Source organism: Ailuropoda melanoleuca, chromosome 8 (genome assembly GCF_002007445.2).
Source record: "Ailuropoda melanoleuca isolate Jingjing chromosome 8, ASM200744v2, whole genome shotgun sequence".
Taxonomy (NCBI): Eukaryota; Metazoa; Chordata; class Mammalia; order Carnivora; family Ursidae; genus Ailuropoda; species Ailuropoda melanoleuca.
Genome location: NC_048225.1, coordinates 63,585,296 through 63,611,573, shown reverse-complemented (window position 1 = coordinate 63,611,573; position 26,278 = coordinate 63,585,296). Strand labels below are relative to the sequence as shown.

The following is a 26,278-nucleotide window of genomic DNA, read 5'->3' as shown; positions in this document are numbered from 1 at the left end:
GCCCCGCACCAGCTCACTGGCCAAGGCCAGGTTCACCTCCTCGGATCCTCTCTGTCCCTTCCAACTTCCATTGCTCAGTCACACTGGGGGTCAAGCTCCATTCTCTCTTCACTTGTGATTCCACAGTGACCTCCTAATTCCAGATTCACAAGTTCACCCTCCTACCCATCCTCTGCACGGCTGCTTTCCTAAAACTCGGATCAGGCAATGCCACTTTCTCCCCCAAACCTTCTGAGAGCTTCTATTTCCTGCAGAATACGTTGATTCCAACATCCCCAGCAGAGTTTCAGACCCTCCGCCCTTCAGTCCCTCTACTGTCTGTCAAGCCCACGTCCATTCAACTCCCTCCGAGAACCCTGCATCCAGCCACGCTGAGCCAGGGCTACTCCCCAACACACCGAGTGCTGTCTTACCTCCCAGCCTATGCCCGTGCTAGCCTCCCGACCTGCAGCATCCCTCTACTGGTTTCACTTAAATGTTCGTTTCTCTACACGTCTACCCGTATTTCCCCCATCTGCTAAGAATCAACTTCCCTCTGCCACCGAGAGGCATGCTCCCCGTACGTAAAGATTCTATCTCTCATCCACGTTGGAATCCCCAACATGCCGGGCATGGGGCATGTCTTCCGTGTTTGCTGGGTGAAGGAGTGCGTGCTCCAGACGTGACACATGCAGGCTACGTTTTATGGTAAAATGACAACGAGGAGGTGTTTTCAGGATGGAAGCTCCGGGAGCAAGGGGTTGAGGGTGGTTAATTCACCTGCACAACTGCCTCCTTTACTTTGGTTCCCTCTTCCTCCGTCCCATGTCCATATGGTGACCGTATTTTACAAAAAGCCCAAATCACATGATGGGATGCATAGTCTTGACAGAGAATAGAATATTTAAAATTGGAACTGTCCCAGAAAACCCAGCCCATCTGGTAGGTGCTTTTTTATTAAGATACGATTCAGGGGCGCCTGGGTAGCTCAGTCGGTTAAGCGTCCCAATCTTGGTTTTGGCTCAGGTCATGATCTCAGGGACGTGAGATCGAGCCCCTGGTCAGGCTCCGTGCTGGGGGTGAGGCCTGCTTGGAATTCTCCCTCTGCCCCCCACTCTCCCTCTCTAGGATAAATAAATAAAGCTTTTTTTTTAAAAAAAAAAAGGGTATAATTCACATACCAGAAAATTCACCTTTTAAAAGTATACAATCCGGTGATTGCTAGCATGTTCTAAGAGTTGTCCAGCTATCAATAGTATCTAGTTCAGAACACGGTCACACCCGAAGAAGACCCTGTACCCCTTAGCTGTCCTCACCCCTCCCTCCCAGTCCCTGGCAGCCACCCACCTACTGCCCTTCTCTTCAGAGTTGCCCACTCTGGACCTCTCACATAACGGGCTTTTGTGACTGGCTTCTTCCCCTTGTCGTGTTTTCAAGGCTCATCCGTGTCACAGCGCGTCAGTACCTATTGCCTTTTATTACCAAGTCACACGCCCTTGCAAGGACATACGGCGTTTCCTTTACCCACTCCTCTGTTGACAACAATCTGGACCGTTTCCATTTGGGGACAACTGTGAATCATGCAGCAGCTGCTCTTACCACCGATCCCTGAGGGGAGGAGCTGATAAGAAGGGCGGGGCGTCTGGGAGCCGCTTGGAAAGAAGGGCCTGGAGAACGGGTCTCCAAGAGGCAGGGAAGAGAGGGAGGTACGTACGGGGCGGCCGGTCTGTTTGGGGGACAGTGTCTCTGGAGGGCCAGCTGCCCATGCAGAAAGGAGGAAGCCAGCAATCCCCGGCAGACTCACCTCCAGAAGTGATAGAAAAGTAGAGGGACGTTCAGGCCCAGGGTGAGCCATTCCTGAGCGCACAGGAACATGACGCAGAAGAGGCTGTGGATGGAGTATTCCGGAAGCACCAGCTGCAGGAGGAGCAGAGACACAAGCCTGCATCAGGGCGAGGCAGAGTCACTCCTGCCCCACAGGCCGCCACTATGCTGGCGACCCCGAGGCCGCCCTGACCCCGTGGCCCAGCTCTGCTCCGTTGTCCTCATTGGGGTCCCAGAGCCATGCTTCCTACCCAAGTCCAACGGACACAGGCTCTCAGCACCCTACTTACCAGAACGGGGTGCTTGCTTCTGGGAATCACCCCCGTGTGGTCCCGGAAGGTGGGAGGAGGCACCCCCAGAGGGTCTCCACGGTTCTGTAAGTGCCCTGCTCCCGGCTTCCCAGTCCCTCCGTACCCTCCTATACACACTCACAAACTCACAGCAAATATGCGTATTTGATTTGAACGGAGGTGGGAGGTGGGCTGGGACAGCAGAGAGAAACAGCATTTCCCCTGATGTGGGTGGACTTGGGGGGAGCCTGAGAGAAAGAATGGCAGTGACGATGGAGGGCAGAGAGGGCAGCCCAGACCAGGCACGGGGCCGAAGCTGGGGAACCAGCAGGAAGACTGAGCTCACTGGCCCCCGGCGTAGCCACGCAGGGGTTAATGGTAAAAAAGAGCTTCAAGTCGTCATAAACTCCCCAGGGTGTTTAACAGAAATCAAAGTTGTAACGGAGATCACAGCAACTGTAAAGGAGAAACCTGGTCCCCAGGCCAGTAAAGACACCCCAGGATAGAGAAGGAAGTGTACCCTCTTCCCCACCACACAGGAGCACGCGCATGGTATGTTATTCAGACGCATAAATACCTCCATGCTCCTAGAAAAATCTTTCCAGCCAGCCTTGCGGGCTTGTTTCAAATGCCACTTCCTAAGGGAAGTCGTGCCCAGAGCACACCCCCACCCCACACCCCACACCCCTGCAGCCCTAGGCCCACAGCGTACTCCCTGACCCCACCCAGGGGACCTCCCCTGCCCTCTCCCTGCTGAGTCATCACCCTGCTCCACCCCCAACACACGCCCCCACCCCCAGCACTGTCTCTTCTCAGCTGGTGTGCTGTGCTCTCTGCACTTGGTAGACTGAGCGAGTATGAGATACCCTGAGCTGATCAGGACACAGGGTCGCAGCAGGGCCGGCTGGCGTGCAGGATGCAGGCTTCTGCTCACCAGCCAGGGTTCTGTGGGTGGGAAACACACTGCCTCAAACTGTCCCATCTGGGTACAGAACACGACTTTGGGCTCCTTCATCCCTCCCTTTAGTCACGGGGTTTAGCCGCCCCAGATGACCACGCACAGGGAGACACGCATTAAAAGTACACACATGGGAGGCGCGCATGTAAGAAATGCATTTTGCAACCAAGCGGCACCTTCCTGACTCGAGTCTGCTCGAGAATGAACGCGTGGACCACGCGGAATCAAGGAGCCCTGGCATCCGGCTAACAGGGCCAGCTGTCCGGAGGCCGGTGCAGACAACCTGTGGGCCCCAGTGACCTGGCGGGAGCAGGCATCCCCATGGCCCCTCCTCGCAAGACCACACCGCCACCTCCACCGTCCAGGTCCACGTTGGATTTCAGGCCCACGATCTGCTTTTCCCTTCTTCGGGGCTTGATTTACAGTGGAAGATTCAACCTTCGGAGCAGGGACATGGGTCACTGCTGAATGGGGATGGGTAGAAGCTGAAGAACTCGGCACGCTCCCAGGGGCCTCTGACTGTCGCTGGACAGCCCCCCTGCGAGTGGGAGGAGCTCCTCCAGTTTCTCCACGGGCTCGCGGGAGCGCTGGGGCCCTTCCTGCTCGCTCACAGGCCCTCCTGCTCTCCAGGCTCCCGGCCATGATGGCGCGGAAGACCTGAGGACCTACTCCCGACCCCGGGGTGGAGGACCAGCAGCCAAGCATCCCCACTGGCCTGCACAGTGCCCTGCCTCCAGGGATTACATCAGGTGGGCCACGCACAGTGGCGTGCCAGCAGCCAGGCCTGGGCGCCCACCAGCTAGCATTGATGAGGGAACAGAAGGCAAGCTGAGGACAAAGCAGAAACTGACACCCTGCAACGCCCCCCGCCCCACCCATGGGATGTATGTGACATTCCTCAGGCACTCCTGGCTGCCCTAAAGGACAAAGAAATAGTTAACCTATAGAGACCACAATCCTGCAAGACATGAGTCTCCCTCAGTTTACAAATGGCTAAGCGATCTACAAGAACGAAGCATTTCTATCAATAACCTAGCTTCTGGAAGGGTATGTGGATACAATTCAATGTCCTTATAATCTGCAGCCTCCAGGAAGTTCCCAACTATCTTAATGCTAATACCTTGCTAGAGGGAAAAACCACCTTAACTTGACAATGGCAAGGCCTCCGGTTTCCTATGAATCTTCTTTAACATATGAAAGTATTTTCTCAACTTCCCTTTTTCCTTACCTCCCCCAACCCCAGGATATATAATCAGCCACCCCTCACAACCCCGGGGCAGCAGCTCTTTCTGCCCTCGGGTCCGGTCCGTGCTTTAATTAACTACCAATTTTGCACCAAAGATGTCTCAAGAATTCTTTCTTGGTGGTCAGCTCTGGACTCCACCTCACTGAACCTCACCCATATTCCACAGCCTCATCAGTCTAACCTGTCTTGTCAAACATAGGACAAGGCGTGGGGGACAGCAGAGCTGGGTTTGCCCCTCTATCCCCCAGTGTCAGCCCCGTCTCACGAGCACAGCCAGCGTGGTGGGGCTGATGGACCGTGGGGCCATCACCATCATCCCCATGCGGGACCCAGACTTCTCTGAGCTCACTTGTCACATACGGATCACCCCAACCCCAAGCCACCCTCTGCGGTGGAGAACGTTGGGTTTTCCTAGGAAAAGCTGCCAAATGGCTCTGATCTCATTCTTCAGCCCCTGCCCCCCAGAGAACAGAGGCGCTGCCCCACGCGGGTGTGGTCTGTGCAAGTTGGGAGTCTCACATCAAGTCTCCCTGCGCCCCATTCTCGGAGCTAGAAAGGCTGAATAAGCAGCCCCATACGGGCTCCGTGGGATCGCTGAAAGGCTGCAATTCACTCCCCGGTGGGGGGGGGGATGGAGGGAAGCTGGGAAGACTGCAATTCACTCCCCCCAGGGGGATGGAGGGAAGCTGGGAAGGACGAGGAGACCTTGCCACACAGGGAAGGCAGAGACCCGCATTCCGGGAGAGGAGCCTTGGGGCACAGCAGAGAGTTGGCGGAGCCGTCTGGGGTGGGAAAGGGGGGTATCCAGCACACGACGCCTGCAAGGGCCACTAACTCACCACGTGGTGGCAGGAAGGCCGGGCCTGACATGCTGCCAAGCCTGGGGCAGAGGTGAGTTTACTCCCTGCTGTGAGGACCCAGCTCTCCGAGGGCTGAGCCAAGCTCACGCACTTGCCAGGAAGACTCACCTATTTCCCCCCCGCCCAACTTCTTCCATCACTTCACCTGTCCCGACTCCCTGTCCAGGCCCTGGACCTCACCTCCGCATCCTGGTGGACATTTCCACCCAAATATTCCCAGAACCACCACGTGCTGAAAACCCCGCTCCTCCAGCCCCTGCACACTTGCGCTGCTGACAGCCACCAGCTCGGTCTCCCCCGCGGCGCCCATTCCCTCTCCAGTCCGCTTCCAAATCTTGCCATTTTTCCTTCACACCCACTTGTGGTTGTTTTTCCCTTTTCCCCAATACCACGCCTACTGGTCTGGGCCCCTGCACACCTTTCCACGGCCAGGACAGGAACTTTCTGGCAGGCTCCTCTCCTGCACACATGCCCTTAGGGTCCAGTGGTGCAGTCGTGTCCCCCCTGCACACACCCCTCAGCTCAGCTCCCGAATCCACAAACTTGTTCTCCCGGGAATTTTACTTTGTGTTCAAAGTGGCTTAACTGCATTTACACGTCTTCCTGTTCGCTGGTGTATCTATTCATTACTGGCGTTAGCCCACAAAGATCTGCTGCTGATGTCGCCTTGTGGATTCGGGGAGCAGGATACAATGACGCCGCTCCTCTGTCTTCACTGCAGGACACTGGGGCGCTCCCCCAGCCCGCACAGAGGGGGATGGGAAGCAGTGGGGGGGGGGAGATCGGTGGGGGGGGGAATGATGAGGACGGTGCTCGCCCGAGGGCCGCGCACCTGCTCCTGTCCCCACCACACATCCCAGGTGGATGGGCTCGCCGAGCCGCTTGTATAAGCATGCCTGGGACCAGACATCCTGAGAGCCACACCAGGAAGCCACGGCGAAGGTCCCAGGGCTGAGTGCCGCTTGCAGGGAGTGCCAGCTGTGAGACCCAGTCTCCATGGACTCAGACAACAAGGTTTTCAGCTGTGACCACGTTGGGCTAAAAATATTAGCCCGCTATCTCCGAGTGTTATGTAAGCTCTGGCGGTTACATAATGATCACTGTGTGGTGCTGAGAATGGCAGCCAGTCACGCCGGGTCTTACGTCCCTCGTCTGTAAACGCCAGCATTGACGACCCGTCAGCCAGGCTGCTGGGGGGACACAGCCACTCCTGTGGAGAAGGCCCCTCTCAGGGGTGAAGCAGCGACCGAGGGGGAGGTGCGCTGACGTGATGAACGGGACCATTATCAGCTAATCCCAACCTCCGGCATGTCCCTTGTCACTCTTACCCAGAACTGACTTTGGTTCCCTGATTCCCCACCCAGTCTCCTCTGAACTGCAACCCAACCTGCCCCTCCAACCGAGAAAACCCGGACCCTGCCTGTTTGCAAGGACACGCACCGGACAAGGACATCCTGCATCTATCTGCCCTGGGGCCAGTGGGTGTGAAAAGAAAGGATAATGTCCTTTCATTTGATTCCCCCACATAGGAGCCTCCTGGGATAAGCAGAGAGGAGGCAATTTTCTCATAAGCGTCCAGGTGGAGACACCCGCCCCGCTGTCCCCAGGTGAGTAATCGTACCCCTGATTCAGCTCAGGGGAGGGGTGTTGGGAAGGAGGGAAAGAAAGGTCACAGGCCTGGGAACCTGGGATTTCCTGAACTGGAAGATGAGGAGAAAAACATTCAGAGAGCTTGCAGGAATGTTCTTCTCAGTCCCTTTGCTCAAAGAAGGCCACTTTCTCCATAGTGGCTCTGGGCAAAGGGCTCCTGGAGAGCAGCCGGGCAAGAGCCCAGGCCAGCTGCGGGCGGGGAGTGGGGAGCAGCGTGGGCCCCCAGGCCAGCCTCCGATCCCCTCGTGCTGGGGACTGACACCCCAGCCTCAGGTGGCATGATTAGCTGGGACACCCCGACAGCTAGGCTTGCGGCTGGGCTGACCTGAGCGTTGCCCCTTTAATGGTGTTGACGAGAGAACAGAAGACAAGCTGAGGACAAAGCAGTAACAGACACCCCACAACCCCCACCATGGGATGTACGTGACATCCCTCAGGCACTCCTGGCTGCCCTGAAGGACAAAGAAATAGTCAACCTATAGAGACCACAATCCTGCAAGTCTCCCTCAGTTTACAAATGGCTTAGCGATCTACAAGAACGAACCATTTCTACCAATAACCTAGCTTCCGGAAGGAAATATAGATACAGTTAAATGTCCTTATAATCTGCAGCCTCCAGGAAGTTCCCAACTATCTTAATGCTAATGCATTGCTAGAGGGAAAAACAACCTTAATGTGACAATGGCAAGGCCTCCAGTATCCTGTGAGTCTTCTTTAACATGTGAAAATATTTTCTCAACCTCCCCGAACCCCATAGTATATAATCAGCCACCCCTCACAACCCTGGGGCAGCAGCTCTTTCTGCCCACGGGTCCTGTCCCCGTGCTTTAATAAATCACCAGTTTGCACCAAAGACTCAAGAATTGTGTCTTGGTCGTTGGCTCCAGACTCCACCCCACTGAACCTCACCTGTATCCTACAACCTCATCAGTGCCAGCCACTTGAAGTTTTTGAGCTCCTGGAACGTGCACCGATGTTCATCAAATATTCTAAGGGGTGAGTGGAGGACTCTGGGACGTAAGCACCTAGCACAGAACCACCTAGTCTAGAACCATGATTTCAAAAGCCACCATAAACCAATCTGATGCATGCTGAGGAATGTCCCCAGGAACCCTGGGCCTGGCTCTGAGCCCTGCACAGCCAGCAGCAATCCTGGCCACCTGGGCCGAGTGTGTGTGTCCCTTGTCAGGGTCAGGGTCAGACCCACGTGGCTGATACCCGGAAACTGGGCCTGGACTCAAGGGAAGCCAGTCCCTGATCACTTTCCCTATGGATCTGTTCTGTACACCAGGAACCCAAGGAGAGTCAGAGGGAGACAGCAAGAGAAGGACTTCCCTACATGGGTCCCAGCACATGAGGACAGAAAAATTTGCCTTCCCTGGGGAGACTGGTGGTCAGCGAGGGCACAGAGGTGGCCCAGGAGCCAGGTGGCATGGGAGCCAAGAAGCGTGGTTTCCAGTCCCAGGGCTTCCTCTCTAGCCCCCCCACCCCCCCCATTCCAGCCTCATGGGGCCCTCCTGCCCTCTCCTTCCTCCTCCCTCCCTGAGCACATTTCATCCAAACCAGGGGAGTTTCTGTGGCCTTCTTGCCCACCCGCATGGACTCACGTCTCTGCAATAGAGGCGCAGGGAGAGAAGGTGGGAAGCGAACCCACACCCCCACTGCCCACCGCTCCTGGCTCCCCAGCATGGGGACGGCCCAGTGCACAGCTCAGCCCAGAAGTCCAGCCTGGGACCCGGGTGGGTGCTGACCAAGTTGCACCACCTGTCACACATGCTCCAGACACACACGCTGTCACCTCGGGCTTCCCCTGCCCCAAGCCCCCAGAGCCGCCTGGTCCTTCCTGCCCTGACTGCCCCTGGGACCAGCTCCCAGCCTGACTGATGGCCGTCGGCTTGAGCCCTGACCACCAGCCGTACCATCTGCTAGGGACACCAACTAACTGGGGAAACCCCTCCACTTTGATCAAGGAAGAAAAGTGTGCATGCCCGACCGCACGAGGAAAAACGTTTCTCCCATCCAAATTCATAGGGGTCTCAGCTCTGTTTCTGAAGCAGAAGGAAGCTGGAACAGAGGAAAGAGAATGGGCTTTGCTAAGCGCTCACCTCCCCCCCCCCCCCCCCCCCCCCCCCATNCCTCCAGCCCATGTCCTTAAGCCTCAAGCTTCTAGTGGTGCCCCTCAAACTCCTCAAACCTCACTCATGTCCGAATCAGCTGGGCTCCTGCTAAAACACACATGGCTGGGGCCCACCCCAGAGTTTCAGATTTTGTAGATCTCGGGGGGCGGGGGGGGGGCTTTCCCAACCAGTTCCCAGGAACCCGCTGGGAATGGTGCTCCTCACACGGTGCTCCCAGGACCAGCATCGCCAGCATCCCCTGGGAGCTTAGGAGAAATGCAGAATTGGGGCTCCACTCAGACCTCCAGACATGCGGAACCAGAGTCTTCAGTGTAACAGAACCCCCGGGGTGTATGTTCACGTTCAAGTTTATGAAAGGGCCTCTCAGCACCGACTCCCAAAACAGGATCCACCAGCCGCCTGCAACAGAATGCCTGGGCCATGCACGTTAAAAGGCAGATTTCTGGGTTCGACCCCAGTCTACCCAGGGAGACTCTCCGGGCCAGGAATCTGCATTTTTCCGAAGCTGCCCAGGTGATTTTGTTATACATTTGAACTAAGATTCATAGACCAAGGGCTTGAAGAGGGCAGGAGGCAGAGGCTTCCTTTCTGAAAACCTGGGGTCTCAGTCCTCACCCCCAACCCCCAGCGGGACTGTGACCATCCTGTGCTCATGGACTGAAGTCCTGGGCAGGTAGCCTACACAGGTAAGAGCAGTGTGTCCAGCTCCCAGTTCCCCTAGCCACCACCACGCAGGATAACACCCTGAAAACAACCCCCAAGGGTTGGCCCTGGCATCTTCCGGGGATGGGGGCCATCTCCCCCAGCATCCTTCACCACCCAAACCCCCAGCCTCCCGTCCCGCCAACTCTGCCTGTTCCCGGCAGGCTACCCACCCCCAAAACCTGGCTCCTTCCACCTGTCTCTGACCTTCCTCGTGTCCCAGAGGGCTTTGCAGATTTGGGAGGTACCTAGTACCTTTTAGGACCAAGCCTTTGGGCTCCCACCCTGTCCTGCCCATACCTTCCAACCTGTTTTCTGCAGCTTCTAGATACACTTGAATTTCAAAAGCCTCTCTGCCACTTCCTCACACACTGTTACCAAGTACCTAAGAACCCAGTGAGGGGGAGGTGAGAATAAAAGCCCTCTCTCAAATAATGCCACATTTTCAAAGGGACAGAATTCTCTTACAATGCCTGGGAATCCAGAGAGCTCTTAAGTCACACTCAAGCTACCCACTCCTTCACTCCTTTTCTTTAAGCCAGGGATGGTGGGAGTAGGAACTAGGGTCAGGATACCAGGAGTAATTAGGCAAAAGCTCAGATTGTCTGAGAGAAGAGACGCCAACGGGAGGGAATGTTCTAGAAGGAGAAGGGCAGAAAGGCAAGGATTTCACAAGCCTGGCTGCTGGTGCTGGAGAGCCCACTTGAGCACTCAGCAGCTCCATCTTGTAAGCACTCACCAGGTGTGAACGCCGAGCAGTCTGGCGAGTGGAGACCGCAGTGAGAGTGTGCACAGTGCGAGTGGAGTCTGGAGCACCACCAGACAGGAGCCAAAGCACAGCGTGCAAACAGCTCGATACAGGAGGAGGGGAGACAAGACACGCTCATTCTGAACGCGCTCCTTGGAGGGAACCCAGCTGAGGTCCGGAGGACGCTGCTCTGGGGAAGGAGGAGTGTCCAGGCAAAGGGAACCCCCACGGGGCACTGATGTCCGCCTTCACTGTGGTTTGAGATGGTCACGTTCTCCTCTCCGTCCTGGAATGACATGACCTGCAAATCTCCCATGGAGGTGACATGGAGCCCGGAAATCCTTGCTACCAGCTTCTACTGTTGCCCTCGGCCCCGAGCAGAAAGTGGGGCACACAGTGGGCAAGTCAGTCTCCGGGTCGGACTCACCGTTGTAAGGCCCCACAGAATCTAGGCTCAACGACTAGCAGACTAGCCATGCCCACCCCTGCTGCCCTCCCAGCCCGGTGTGGAGACAAGGAGCCCCAGCTCTCCTTCTGACTCCCAGTCCCCTCCACGGAGGCTTCTGTTCCCAAATCTTTCATGGAACAGGGACCACAGACAGTTTCTTAATAGAGCGAACCTGGTAGCAGCCTGGGGCCTGAGCAGCACCATCAGCTCCCAAAGGAGAGCCTTTTCCAGGATAAAGACAGACGATTATCCTACTTAACAGCTCTGAAGTGTGTTAATTACCTGTTACCTCCAGCTGCTTGGAGACTTTTTGCTCAAGCAAAGGAGGGCGAACTGAACAAGAGAACAAGTATGGGCACCTGGGGAAGGAGACTAACTGTTAGTCCCTATTTGCTGAGTGCCCACCGGCACCGACATGGGGAGGTGGGCTTGGTGGCCTGGCCCGGAGCTATCAGGCAAAGATGAGACCGGTAAGCAGCGCACTCCAGAATGCCGGGCACGGGGTGGTGTGAGTTCAAGCACATGTGACGCCTGATCAACACGGGTCAGACGACCCAGGTCCACTGAGACGCGGATTTCTTACAGCACAGATGGTAGAGGTGTTTCCTCTTCCTGTCTTAAGGACATTTTCTCTAGCTCACTTTACTGCAAGAATACAGTATATAATCCGACAGACCTCACAAAGGGTTGGCGCCCCTCACCCCCCGACACGGGTCAAGGGTCAACTGAGCACACAAGTGTGTTTTCCAAAGTCTGGCAAAGGCGGATAGTAGCTGGAATGTGCCACACTTCACCGGGAGTTTGATTTAGCAAGTTCACATTCTGGAGAAAAGGCAAGAGAATATTCTAACTCTGGCGTCCAGGAAGGGCTCGAGTGGCAGTGTCTTGGGGAAAACAGTATCCGATTCGGGAACGAGAGACCTTCCTGTAGAGCTCCAGAACCCTGGGCGAGCTATTTAAGGTCGATGGGCTCAGTTTCTCCATCTATAAAATGCGGACAAGAATGGCACCAACTCCACAGGATGCTCATGGGTGGGGATTTACTATGTGTGAACCCCTTAAAATCGCTTCTGGCACAAGTAACACCCCACACAGAGCTGCCGCGGTACAAAGAGGCATTTGACCCTCATGCTCCCGCACCCCTGTGGGTCATGTCAGCACAAGGACTCCATCTACTTTGTAAAAAGCAGCAATTAAAGTCTCTTGAAAATTAAACCGATGTGTCTCCCTTTCCTCTCCAGTCCATTTCTAGTGCTTGCAAACGTTTTAAATGCTCTCCCTCTGTGCAGAGACAGAAATGCCATCACTGTCCGTGTCACCGTTAGCTACTCTGAAGTCCTAAAGCTCCCGGCTTTCAGGAGTGATGCCCTCACCCCTCCTGAGTCATGCACCTGTCTGTGCACCTGGCGTGTCCGTGTGCGTCTCCGTGGGCCTCTCTCCACACAGCTCTACCAGTACAGCACCTGGTAAGCGCCGGCAAACTCACCACTTACTCACTCAACAAACGTGCACTGAGGCCTCCCGGCGAGCCTCAAACACAGGGACAGGCACTGGAGGTGCCGATCGAGCACCACTCCACTGCTCCCCAGGCCAGTGAAAGGGAGCCCAGCTGAACAACAGAAGGTACACCACACTTAGTGGTAAGCAAGCCTGAACAACAGGCAGTTGGGAAACCGAGGCAGGCACGCTGCCCAGCCACAAAAACAGGACACATCGTGGGCCAGTGCCAGCCTCCGCCACCTGTCATGGGAGCAAAGGCCACCACCTGACCGGCCAGCCTCCCAACTCCCCCCAGCCCGGCTCCAAGCCCACTTTACCAGGAGCCTGAGAGATCCTTCTGAAATATAAGTTAGGTCATGTCACCTCTCTGCTCCACCCTACAATGCTTCTCTGCTGCTTCTAGAACAGGACCCATCCTTACAATGACCTCCACAGCCCTATGTGACCCGGCCTCCCTGCCCTCCTGACCCTTCACCCCACATCACTCCCTTGCCCACTCACTCGAGCCAGACTCATCCCATTGCTAATCCTCACACCCAACCTGCCTGTTGCTACCTCAGGGCCTTAGCACGCGCCATCGCCGTGGGCTCCTCCTCATCTGGGAATGCACACACGGTCATCTCCTCAAAAGAGCTTGCCCTCTCGGCCTGGTGTTGTTCTGTTCGATTCACTCGAAGTTCTTCATAGCACTTATCACACTGTCTGAACATGTGTTGATCACACATCTGTTTACTGATTTACCGCTTGTTCAGCACGCTCACGACTCCCTCCCCCGTGCCCGGACCTGCGGCTGGCATGCAGTGGTGCTTTGTGCTGAGTGAACGGTCAGTGTGCACACAAACACAGCACCCCCGAGCTGATTGCTCAGTATGCAAAACCAGCACGGCACTGACTCCGCGGTCACTCAGCAAGCCTCGGGTCAGCGCTCTGCCCCCCACACCCACAGGCGGGGGGCCCANAGCCCAGCCCCCGCCGGTGCTTTACGGCACAAGCAGCGGGTCCCCCAGGGCTCAAGTACAGCAGATGAGTGCCCAATCACAGCTCAGCAATTCGAGTTTGGAGTGTCCAGGGCGGCAGGTGAGGCCCGGCAAGAGGCCCGACCATGAGACCAGGAGATGTGAGTGGAAACTTCCATGACTACTAGTCCAACTTCCATGACTACTACTCATTCACTCGACACTCGCCATGTTCAGGGTCCATGTGCTGGGGGCATAGGAGGTATGGAAGGGGAAGAGCCATCATCCCTGTCTGTAGGCACCTTCCATCCTGGTGTGGAAAACACATGTTGGGAAAGGGAAGAATGTGATACCAGGAGCCACAAGAACCAGTGACTGGAGGTCTTGGGTCTGGGAGGGCTGCCCTGGGGGAGAAGGGTCATCTTCTGGCCTCATTCCTTCTCTGGAGGGTCTGGGCAAGAGACAGTGGCAGTCAGGACAGGATGGGCAGAAGGGACGAAGCCACGTGGATGGGCTTGAACAACGCGTAGGAGGTCCCACCTGCAGAACGCAGCAGCCAGTCCACAATAGCCAGCAGGCGGGAGAGGACAAACCCATCACTCCGAAGTCCTGCATGGCAGACGTGGGCTCACACACAGGAGGAGCACTGGAAGGGGAGGCGTTCTGGGGGAGCCAGGAGCCCAGCACTGGCCAGCGTCGCAAGTGTCTGTGGGACGGTTAGGCGCAGGGCTCGGTCCTCACAACAGGGACCTGGAGGCTGAGGAAACATGGCAAAGAAAATTCGGACTGCCTGGTGGAAGGCACTGAGCGGAGGAGGCGGGGCACAGAGTCCAGCGCTGGGTCTGGGATCCCCCAACATGCAGGACGAGGAGAGAGGGAAGAGCCCAGGAGGCCAAGGAAGGGCAGTGTGAGACCCAAGGTGACGGAGGCTGGCATCAAGACTGGCAAGTTCATGTTGGAGGAGAAAGACACCGAACTCAGTGGTGAAGAAATGCATGCTGGCCTGGGGCACTGATGTCCCTGCTGCGTCCCTGCCACTTAGACACATGTGTCTGCAAAGGGCAAGCCTGGGAACGCCGAGGGGCCCAGGGCCTTCTTCCTCAGGTTTGTTTTCGTGAAGGCACATGAGCAGCACAGATGACATGGGTCCTGCCCCTCACCTCACCTGGTGACACAGATCCCTGGATTGCCAGAAACACTGAGCACCAGCCAGCGGCTTCCAAGCGAATTTCCAGAATGCAAACAGTCCAGGCACAAGTTGGAAACAGCGCATGCTCTCGGGGGCAGCGCTGCATGGTGTCCCAGGGTCGGCACTGATGGTCACTCATCCACGGGTGCCATGGGATGCCCCTGAGGCTGGCACATCACTCCCCCGTGGCCAGAGCCCCTCTCCATCCACTCCTGCCACAGACCTAGGGGCCCACCCCTCCTTCCTGCACTGGGGCTCCTACCCTCCAGCCAGTGTGGGGGCCAAAGTGGTCCAGGGGTGCAGTCCCCCTTCCCTCCACCTTGCAGCTGTCCCGCTCCTGCGAAGCAAGGGTGCTCCTTGCAGATAGCAGGAAACGCCTCCTCCAGCTCCCAGGACCTTTCATGTTGTCCCCGGGGCCACAGGAGTGTGTCACACAAGGCAGCTCTCGGTGACTCTCAGGAGTGGGGGGGTCAGAAGTACACACTCTCGTGAAGCTGTTTTGATGGAAAATTCCAGAGGAGCTCCACTGAATGGCAGGGCTACCAGGGCCATCCCAAGTGCCCCCCAAGCTGGTTTCGGGATGCAGCTGTGACCTCAAGGAGCCAGGCCTCGTACAAGCCGCTCAGAAGCAACAGGACACGAATGCTAAGTGCTGCAGACCAATTAAAAGTTGCATTGACAGGGGAGATGCGAGCCTGGGCCAAATTGCTGAGGTGGGCAGATTTCCTCGTGGGGAGCAAACAGCTCCGACTTGGCTCCTTTCCTTCCGGAAAGCCCGACTACATGTGTCTATGTGGGATGATGGTGAATTTTGCAGAGTACGAGCTGAAGCTCAGAGACGCACCAGGAACTTGGCTCCAACTCCATACGGCCCCTCAATGACCCCGCAGGGCTGTGCCCCTGACCTCTGATCCCAGCAGGTTTGCAGGTCCCCAGGGGAGCCCCAGACCTGCACACAGCATGTGCAGGTGGGCGACCCACACGAGCCAGCGAGGCAGGAGCTGCGACGTCAGAAGCTAGGCTGTGATTGTCAAAACCATGCATCCCCTGCAGCGATGGGCTCGGTGCTGGGTTTGGCTTTTTGTAAAACCAGAGACACATTCTGAAGACACCGCGTGGTGATTAGGTTCCAAACCTCCCACTTCAGAGGAAGGAAGTTGTGTGTCTTGCTGGTGAACACGCCACGCACCCTGACCACAATGGTGCTAGAACATGGCACGTCTTCAAGGAGCTTTAGGAGATCCAGCGACTCCGTGAAGATTTGTCAGTGTTAACCTTGCAGTCAGGGCACAGCCCAGACACGGTGTGGCAGCTGGAGAAATCTGTGAAGTTTGGAAACAGGATAAAGCGTTCCAGAGTTTTCAAGGTGGTTACCAGAGCAACCTCAGGGACCAGATTCTAAAATGTTCTATTTTAGAAACCAGAAAGCCAGAAGTGAAACAACCAAATAATAAGGTACACATCAGAAATCCTTAGAAAGATGAGCATTTTCTCAAAACGGGAAATAATTCAATCTATGAGCAATATTTTGACCATGAAAGCAAACAGATTTCAAAGTGATGTCCCAGAAGCCTGATTAAAACTGAAAGGTCCTCTCTCACTGGGGTCTCCTCTCCACTCCTGGGTACATCACACGTTCCCTCCAGCCCTCACGCCTCATCTCTTCAAAGGACATCCCCACACATGCATGCAACACACACTTGTGCAGAGATTGTCACAATTCCATGAGCCACATGCTACCAGGTGCTCTAAAGGCTGGACGACTTGCTGACGCCATCCTGCCTTCAGGACGAGGACGATCCGGAAGACAGATAGATACACAAATACAAGGCGGTGGGAGATCCTGTCGTGACTGCAGGGTTCCCACCATGATTGCACATCAGAATCCAGAAATGCAGATTTCCAAGCCCCACTTCAGAATTTCCAGAAGGTGGGGCCCCGGGATCTGTAGTTCACATGCTGTGCTCACGACTTGGATGAGCAACCAGGTTTGGAAGCAGCTGGTAAAGGTGAGGGGGGAGGAGCTGACCCAGCTGACAGGACAGGTACAGGTGTCAGGAGGCGGCCAGGCTTCGGGCAAGCCTGGGAGTCTGGGAAGGTCACGGCTCTTCTGCGGAGGGAGCGCTACCTGGTGGGCCCGGGGTCAAGCAGGAAAAGCAGGTGGGGGGGGGCTGTGAGGGTGGGCAAAGGCGCGGGGACAGAAGTGACACGCACACACCAGCGTCAGCAGAAATAACCCAGCAGGTTGCTACGGCTGGAGCAGAGCAAGCTGGCGTCTGGTTTCAGAGAAATCAGTGAGCAAACCTGGGTTCTGAAGGGTAAAGAGATAAAACTCTAAGTTGTGGGGGTGGGGGCGCCTGGGGGGCACGGTCGGTTAAGCATCCAACTCTTGGTTTCAGCTCAGGTCATGATCTCACGGTTGTGGGATCGAGTCCCGTGTCGGGCTCCATGCTCAGTGCAGTCAGCTTCATATTCTCTCCCTCTCGCCCTCTCTCTCTAATGAATAAATAAATAATAAAAAAAATAATAGTCTAAGTTGGTTGCAGTGGGAATGAAAAGCAAGAGATGAAGAAATATTACTTAACATTTTTAGACAAGGCTTTATTTCAGAAGGGATCGTAGGTGGCTCACCATGTGTTAATTAATCATGACATGTTTGTCTCAGTACGGCTATATTTAGCAATACCTAGGATCATGTGTAATTTATTCCTGTTTTTAAACACTTTTCTTTGTATTTGTTCCATTTCCTACTTTGGGGAAAATGCAATGTTATAACATCTCACCAGCAGAGCGTCTCCTGTGTGCTAGGACTGCACGGGTGTCACGGGGCCCGTGGGGCCAGAGAAGACACAGCCCGCGAAAGGAGCCGAACACGCAGACTGGGCTTCACTATGCAGAACTACCACAAGGAATCCAATAGGACGGAGAAGGCAGAGGGTATTTCGTGTTTAGCGGATTAGAGAAAGCTCCATGGAAGAAACATCTCAGTTGGAACTAAAAGATAATATTTTAGCCAACAGAGAACATTCCAGGTGGTAAATAGTATAAGACAAGACACAAAGAAAGGAAATCACTGGGGAGCCTGGGTGGCTCAGTCAGTGAAGTGTGTGCCTTCGGCTCAGGTCATGATCCCAGGGTCCTGTGATCGAGCCCCGCATTGGGCTCCCTGCTCAGCAGGGAGCCTGTTTCTCCCTCTGCCCCTCCCCCTGCTTGTGCTGTCTCTCAAATAAATAAAATTTTTTAAAAATAAAAAGGAAATCACAGGGCAGTCTCACACATCTCTATTTACAGTATTTGGCACAATCCCTGGCACACAGTAGGTACTCAATAAATGCTGGGTGAGCAGACAAGTGTTTGAAAGGGAGTAGATCTCCACAGCGTGCAGAGAAATCACAGACAGCCTTAGACGCACTGCTGAGTGTTGGTCATTTGTGCTCCAACACAGGGACCCGGAGAAGGCTTTGGGATAAGGTGGTTTTACCTGATCAAGGTTTGCTTAGATCATTGGCACAGGGTGAATCCAGGAGGAGGCTGGAAAACAGACCAAAGTCCAGGGGTGAAAAAACCCAGCTAGTAAGCTACTGCACCAGTCCAGGCAAAAGAAGAGGGTCTGAGCTCTTAAGGAAGGGACTTGGGGAGGAGGGTTGTAATTCACGACGCTCGTGGGAAACAGACCCTGCAGATGGAGGACAGGGGTGGTGGTAAACCTGAGAGACACGGAGACAGTGTCTCCATGGTAACCAACACGGGGCACGCAGAAGAGGAGGTTGGAGCTAGCGTGTTTACAGCTGAATGAAGGGAGAACTCTGAACCCTTCAACCTCTCTGCATTCCTGCTTCAACCAATAAAATAAGAGTTCCCACCAGCCATTTCCACATCTTGGGGAAGCACCAGGGAGGAAGACTGTGCCTGGCTTCTCTTGCTCCTGTCCCTAAACAGCACACATTCTCTGCCCAATCCTGCAAGCATGTGGCAGGTGCATGAGGTTGGGGCCTAAAGCCTGCTCCGCACCAGCACAAGCCTGGAGCCTGCCCCTCTCTGGCACTTTCTGCGTGTGTGTGTGTGTGTGTGTGTGTGTGTGTGTGTGTGTGTGTCTGACTGTGTGTGTCTGTGTCTGTCCGTCTGTCTCTCTCATACTTGAAAGTACTGGAGTCCTGTCATGACTGTCCATACAGCTGGCCAGTGTGATGCTGTATTTTAATCCTCATCTAGACTTTTGTGTCTGTTCTCAACTGGTTCAAACCCACAGAGGTGGAGAAGTGTGATTCTTCAGCACTTCTAACCCCAATGCAAGACGTAGAACCAGGTACAGGTGCTCATTAGATGGTCAAGAATGCTCACCTGGAATTCCAAAGAGAGAGAGCAGGAGAAGGTACAGTTTGGGGGCCGCTGCAAGGTGAATGAGGACAGAAGCCCCAGTACTGGGGGAGGGGAGCCCCGAGGAGGCAGAACCTTACGCTCAGATGCTCACGGTGAGTGGTGACGTGGGAGGGGAGGGTGCAGGAGGTCTGAGGAACACACGTCCCATCAGAAGGGTCATCGGCCACCCAACTCCAGCAGATGGCTACCTTGGGGAAAATGGTTCTAATATTGCCGGATCTTGTGCATCTTTTCCCAAAAGCAAGCTAAAATTTGGATTTTTGTGTGAATTTTTCCGATGCTTAAAATATAAAATGGGTTGAAGAAAACAAATTTGCTGTCCCCATATGACCCACAGGTTGCTGACTGCAACTCTCAGGACAGAACAGGAAGAAAACGAGGCCAAGGCCAGGACCCAAATGGACACCTGTGTCTTTGGCGTGGGACTGGGGGGTCAGGCAGACAGAGGTGTGTGTGCACAGGACAGAGGGAAACTGCCCTCTCTTGCTGGGCGGCCAGAAGGGAGAACATGCCCAGCAGCATCACTCTACAGAGAGCCAAGGGGGATGAGAATGAATGCCTTGGGGTATTGGAGTTGGTCATCGAGATGTCAGTGCTGACCTTCAAGATATCAGTTTCTGTGCAATGAAAGGAGCACCTGTCACCTCGCAAGCAATTCTCAGATGAGTAAGAAGTGCAGGCAAGGGTGTTCGTGGCTCTTTCCAGAACCTGGCAACATATGAAAGAAGAAACATGTGGGCTGGTAGCACAAAGGGTTACCAAGGTCAATGACATTTTTAGGACAAGGAAGACAAGCTGTGTTTGAAGAGCCAGAAGTTACTCAGGAGAGAGGGAGCTAGTCCAGACACGCTCCAGAATGAGATGGAAGGAGACAGAATGGAGGGAGCCCACGGAAGGGGGAGCCGGCCAGTGTGGCAGGGAGGGTCACTGAGATAGGACCAGAGACAGGAGGGCACCAGGTAGAGCAGGACAGAGACAGGGAGCCCAGCGCCAGTGCCCCACTTACTCACAGCACACAGGGTCATTGCTGGGAAACCGCAGGATAGCTGGGACTTAGGGAAGCACAGAGTTGGGGGCCCGTGATGGGGTCGCACAGGCCATGGGGCTGTGGGAGGCCAGCACCAGCCGTAAGCAGGTAGGTGTGGCCCAGGCCAGCACATCAATGTTTTACACAGGAAACAGGACATGAGGTCCCCTAATGCTGGCCTCTCAGCACCCCCGCTGCTCTTCACACACCGTGGGGACCCTGAAAAACCAGCCTGACTCAGGGTTTCTTCAGAAAGATCACTGTCCTGAAACAAAGTACAAAGTCTGTTCTAGACTGAAAGAGACTGGGAAACATGACAACCAAATGGGGATGCATGATACTTGACTAGATCCTGAATGTTTTTGCCTTAAAAAAAAAAAAAAAGCTATAAAGCACTTTAATGGGGAGAAGGGGAAATGACCATGAACTGTAATCAGACGTCGTCACCTGCGGCCCTGGGTGAAGCCACGTGTTGTGGTTATGCTGGCGAATGCATTTGGGGGAAAGAAACATAATGTGTGCAAATGAACGGTCCCGCCAAACGCGCGTGTGCTCCGGCACCGGGGAGGGGAGAGCAGGCCAAGCACACGCGGGTCTTGCCGAAAGCTGTGTGGGCATGCGTCACACTGCTCTTCCCACAACCCCTTACACCTGACAACCTCCCTCCCCGAGAAAAATGTTCTAAGTGCCCATCCAAACCTCCCCACTGCCCTGGAAACTCAGAGGGTGGGGCCGGAGCCTCGGCATTTCATGAAACCACCAAAGGGGTCTCCAACATGCGGGCAGCAGGAAGACCACTGTCGTGTTTCTTGTCGGAGCTGACCTCTGAAACCCTACCCCTCTGGGCGGCCCCGGCTTTTTCTGACTGCTGGGGGTACCAGGAGATCCTGGGAGCTAATGCCCGGGTGCCTGTGCACCCCACGCAGCCCTGTGCTGGTGGGGAGGGCAGGGCCAACGTGGATCGGCCACCAGCCCCGCTGAGCCCCAGCAGCCAGGCCACCAATGCGGCTGAAAGGCATTGGTGACCCTGAATGATGAAGCCTGTTTAGCAAAGGGTCTCACACTGGACTGCACATTAGAATCACCCCAGGGAAGTTTTAAAACTCTTGATGCCCAGGATTTATTCCAAACCAATTAAGTCAGAATCCCTGGGGACAGACAATAGTTCCTGAAATTCCCCAAGTGATTCCAGTGTGTAGCCAAGTTTGAAAACCCGTGTCCTAAAGAGCACTTTGCAAGCGTTAGATGTCACGGTTCATTATTACGTGGGCCGGGGAAGGACGACAGCCAGCTCCGGTCTCCTGCTGTCCTCGGGGGTCTTCACCAGGCAGGCTGCCTCTTTCAAAGATCCCTATACCAGTACTTGAGCTAAGAATAGAGTTTCTGACGTGATTTGTTTCTTGAAAGACAGAAGCTCATCTTTTTTTCATGAAGCATAAACACTCCTAGTATTTTCATGCACGCGAACTATCCCGCGGTTCCGCAGGACCCCGCTAGCTCTCCTGGCAGCCATGCGCTGGGTCCAGCGGTGTTGAGGCAGAATGAGATAAGCAGTTCACACCTCCTCCACCCCAACACGTGCACGCACACGCGCATGCACACACACGCGCGCACACCTGTCCCTGCTGGTCTGCAGGCTTCCTACCTCCGCCCCTGATGTGTTCTAACTGTTCTAACTTGGCTGCTCACTGGATGGCCATGAACAGCAGGGTACCCGTCGTGCCATGGGAGAGACCAGCGCTCTAGCACACCGGACTCCGCGTATGGCCGATACACCTGCCAGGGATGCGCCTTCAGTCGGGTGCGGGGCTATGCCTCCCATGGCAGCTGTGTGCATCACACCAGTGCACGCTGCAGGGACATGGGGTGGGCGCCAGGACGTAAGCGACATCCCCTCTGCAGGAGGAGGACACCACTGGAACTCCCACATGTTTCTGGTCATGAAATAGTGGTGCGTGCACACCGTCTCCTCTCCCGGAAAGAGTGCTCCAAACTGGCCTGGGAGAGAAGGTTCTCTCGAGGGCAATGCGGGTCCCACAGGATCCCAAAGGCTCTGAAAGCCAGCAGGGGGCTTTGTGCAAAGGCTAAAGGCAGGTCTGACCAGCAATGTGCTTCTGGAGGACCAGGACAGGGAGTAAGAGGTGGCTGGCAGAAGGAAACCGCCTGCAGCCTCCAGCAGAGTCTAAACAGCCCGTGCACGAGAGGACCGGAGGAGGGGGAAGGAAGGAGGCTGAGGGAGGGTGGGATCCTAGTGTCTGCAGGGTCTCCCAGAAGCTCTCCGCCTTGGCACCCATTAGAATCACTGGGGGGGGGGGCTTTTGAAAACACTACTGCCTGTGCCCCCTGGACTAGTTGAGACTTTGAGCGGGCAGGGTCCCAGTACCCAGATTTTAAAAGCTCTCCTGGAGATTCAGTTGTGCTGATGGGACTGGGAAACTCTGATGAACGAGAATGACGTCCTGTTGGGGCTGTGGACAGCAGGACAGGCTGTGGGCTCCCTGGGAGCATCTGGCTGTGGAAACAGGCACCCCCACGCACCACTGGGGGCAGAACACATGGCTTCCACCTTTTGGGAAAATAATCTGGCAATTTTTTAAAGTATAAATTCATATACTATTCAACCCAAAGATTTCACTCCTGGGATATAAAGTCACGAAGGTGTTCACTGCGGGGTTACTGGTAGGGGCCAAATAAACGACACTGAAAACAGACAGAATGTCCATGAATAGCGATATGACTGCATAGATTGTGTGTAGGATGGCATATTAGGACAATTTCTTGTGCAAATTCATTCTGATCTCGAAGATAGTTAGATCTATAGTAGTGACTGAGAGGACGGTCCATAATGCACAGCATGTGGGGAAGGAACAAGTCACCAAAAAACCCCCAACTTTTCCATTATCGGGAAAGAGAAACAAAGAAGTCAGCTCAGAGTGTGAGTGTATGAGTGTGGAGTGTGTGTGTGTGTGTGTGTACGTGCGCATGCACCTGTCATGTTTGAAAGCGCGTGGAAACGTAAGCACGGGGACGCAGGCCCCAGTTGGGGCCGTGAGTTGGGTTGGAGGGTTAGGGACGGAGAAGGGTCGGGAGCTTGCTAACATTTCCTTCGTACTGACTTAGCATCAGCATCATTTCCTAGTCAAAATGAGGACAGACTACTTTTATGATTAAAACAAACAAAGGAAAAACAAAGAGTGAGCTCCAGGATAAGGCTGCCCAGACTGGAGTCCGGGCTTGGGTTGCCGGCCGTCTGCCCTCATGATCCGGTCAGTGAGGGGGACCCGGGGACACCGCGTCAAGCACTTCACACAGCAGCTGGCATATTCTCTGCCACTCACGGTAATGTAATAAACATCATCATCACGGAGAAAACTTTTCCTCAGCCTCTAGGGACCAGCCTTCCACATCTAGGGAGGCGTGGCCCCTCCAGCACAGAGAAAGGACCCAGGCCCTTCTCCTGGCTCCGTGCTGCACCTGGCCACCTCGCGCCAGCCTTGCCCGGAGCCGTGCACATCGTGACTTTGCGTGTGGCCTGCACAGTGCCACGGGGGCGGGGGGGGGGGGGGTATGNATGACTTCCGCCAGCCCCAGGATGGGTCGAGGTATCCTGCTACCAAGTGACAATTTCTGGACAGGGAAGTGCCAGCGATCCCCTGGGAAAGCATGTCCTATAAACAAAAATAGTTATAATAATTACGTAACTTCAGCAAGCAGCCCTTCCATGAGAGCGCACATCATAAACCCAGGTTTGGTGCCGACCCGGGCCCACTGGGGAGACAGGGAGGCGGAGCTTATTGGAATGGCGGGTGACCTGGGACTCGTCCTACGGACACTTGACTCACTGCCTGGGCTTAGGCGGCTGGCTCTGCACGCTGCTCCCGGCCAGGGAGCTCCCCTTCCCTTTCGTTTGGAGCTTCTCCCCTTGACAATGTGGGGGGCAATCTTCACACACTTTGCTCAGACTAACTTTGCTTTTCATTCTGATAAACATGCAATAAATCCTACAGAAAGGAGCAACGTCTTGTCCTCACTTTCACTGGATTACACCTGTGGATGATGGGAAACTGCTAGTAAAATCCGAACCCAGGGGCTCACTACTCACTCTGTTACTCACCGAGGAGCAATAAAGGGAAGGCCAACCCTTTTTCCTCACCAGGTGGATGTCATTTTCATAAAAACTCTTTTCTGGTGCATGGATCCTGTCCCCCCAAAATTTGTACATTGAAGTCCTAGGCCCCAGTACCTCAGAACGTGACTGCATTTGGAGAGGGGGTTTTTAAGGCAGTCATTAAGGTAAATGAGGTCATTAGGCTGGGTCCTGATCCAATATGACCTGCGTCTTTGTAAGAGGACACTTGACGACACACAGAGGGACGACCACGTGAGGACACAGGGGAAGGCGGCCCTCGGCAAGGCAAGGGGCAGCCTCAGAAGGAACCAACCCACCTACACTGGATCTTGGACCCCAGCCTCCACGACTGTGAGGAAATGAATTTCTGGTGTCTCAGTGCCCAGAAGTGCCAGGCCTTGCAAACTCACACCGGCAGAGGGCGCAGCACCTCCCAACAGCTCTCCTGCAGGCAACCTACCCCCAACATTCTCTTGAAATTGAGAAGATGCCTTTGGTCCAGAGCTTTTAGCCTGCACTTGACTTGGAGCCAAGGAGCCACTGAGAGGGACAGCCATCAGACCAGAGGCATGTGGGGAAAATGCCGGGTGCCCCGGGGTGGCGTCGGGTGCCTCTGAGAACCCCAAAGGGACTGTCCTGGGAAATGTGGACATGGCAACATGAGGACTCCTAGAAGGATGGGAGCCTGGGAGTCAGAGCCGGGTGACTCCACACCTGCCACCCGCGGGGTTGGTGCCAGGGAGGAACCCCGAGGCCACCAGCAAAGCACTCCTGGTCCCACGCTGCTTGCAGGGACAGTGCCGAGCCTGGAGCCAGGCGCCCAGACCCGCCTGCACCCACCACCCCAGGGAAAACTAGCAGGTGACCAAGCACTGCGCCTCTGACTTTCCCCTTCCCGCCCTCACTGCCTTCAAGCCCTGACTTTGGACCCTTGAGATACTTTATCAATTAACACGAAACAACCCAACATCCGTACATCAGTTGATGTCCCCGCCGTCAAAAAAGGGTCTGATAGTGTGGTGGCAGGTGTGAACGTCTAACTCACCCGAGAAGGGAGACACAGCCCCTCAAACTGTCACATCCCCCAAGGGAAAGAGCTTGGCTAAGCAGCTCCTTTATTTGCTTCCCACCCAGACACCAGTGGTACTGACATCACTCAAAGCGGACGCCTTGAGCGCGCTAGCCACAGTGAGGTCACCGCGGAAAGGCCAAAATAGCAGAGCTGTTCTTGTTGTGGGCTCCCCATCCACCCCCTGTGCTATAATCGGTGACCATTGTCCTCCACGATTTCATCATCGCTTAGACCATTTGGCAGACACAGAAAGGGAGCGGGATGGTTTTTCTGTCCCCTTATAATAATGGCACTTTGCATTTGTATGGCACATTGAACGTATTCAGTGCATTTCCCTGTCTACTGCCGAGTCTTACCCGAATGAAAGAAAGCGCCATGTGTTTTGTAATTGTCTATGCCATATAGACAGCTAAGGGATCAGAGCCAGTGAAATTGCACTGGAGGAGGACCAATACCCCAAATTGCTTAAAGAATCACAAATCCCACACAAGTGGCAAATGGAGTCAGCATGATAGCGCAGCTAACCTGTGGGGGGCAGACACATCTGGAGTGTGGGAATCGATCCAGCACCAGCCGGGAGCCCCCAGTGAAGCTCATCTGAGTCCCGGGGGTCTCTCCGTCGATAGAGGCTGGTGCCGGGAGTTAACCGTAGAGAGAGGCAGAGACTAGGGAGCGCTACAGGGAACAAGAGACCCTTAGAACTGGGGAATATTGGCACATTCTGTGGCCTAGAAATGTGACCCAGAAATGTTTCTTGCTTTTTCAGCAATTGGGCGAAGGGCAAGAATGGATATCTGGAAGGGTGAGCATTTGTGTGTAGCGGGGTGGTGGGGGCGGGGGTTGAAAACAGAAGGTTTTACTCCTCGTCACATTGTGGAAAGGGGGCTTCTGGAAGCAAAGCTACACCAAGGAAAACAGGCTGTGTGCAGATTCCGTGCAGAGTCCTCCCCCAGGCATGACCCCCTCCCTGGAAGCAGGCAGCAGGCACTCACACCTCGGGTCCAGCTCCCACCGGCAAGTTATCGCTTGTACTGGGGCACGGGTTAGGGAATTATGGCTCTCTACATCACACCCTGGGGGCTGTGCCAGTGACAACCCCTCCCACCTGCTTGGCCAGAGCCCAGCTTACCCTCCAGTTCCGAGATCTGCAGCCTCGCCCCGGGGGCTCCCCCAATCCCAATG

The 26,278-nt window shown here is 55.1% G+C and overlaps 1 protein-coding gene across 5 annotated transcripts in view; it reads right to left on the bottom strand.

The window, feature by feature from the left end:
• Positions 1 to 1,401: 1,401 nt before the first annotated feature.
• CNIH3 (cornichon family AMPA receptor auxiliary protein 3) overlaps positions 1,402 to 26,278 on the bottom strand; it is a 205,553-nt gene continuing 180,676 nt past the window's right edge. For 4 of the 5 annotated variants that reach the window (XR_002143336.2, XR_002143335.2, XR_004627200.1 and 1 more), the window contains one exon: positions 13,319 to 16,984. Coding sequence is in view for 2 of the 5 variants with exons in the window: in XM_034666596.1 (XP_034522487.1) it covers positions 16,889 to 16,984 (96 nt within the window). In the remaining 3 variants the exon portion in view is untranslated. Of the gene's footprint in view, positions 1,897 to 13,318; positions 16,985 to 26,278 lie in introns of those variants that run through there. The other variant, XM_034666595.1, reaches the window with a different exon arrangement.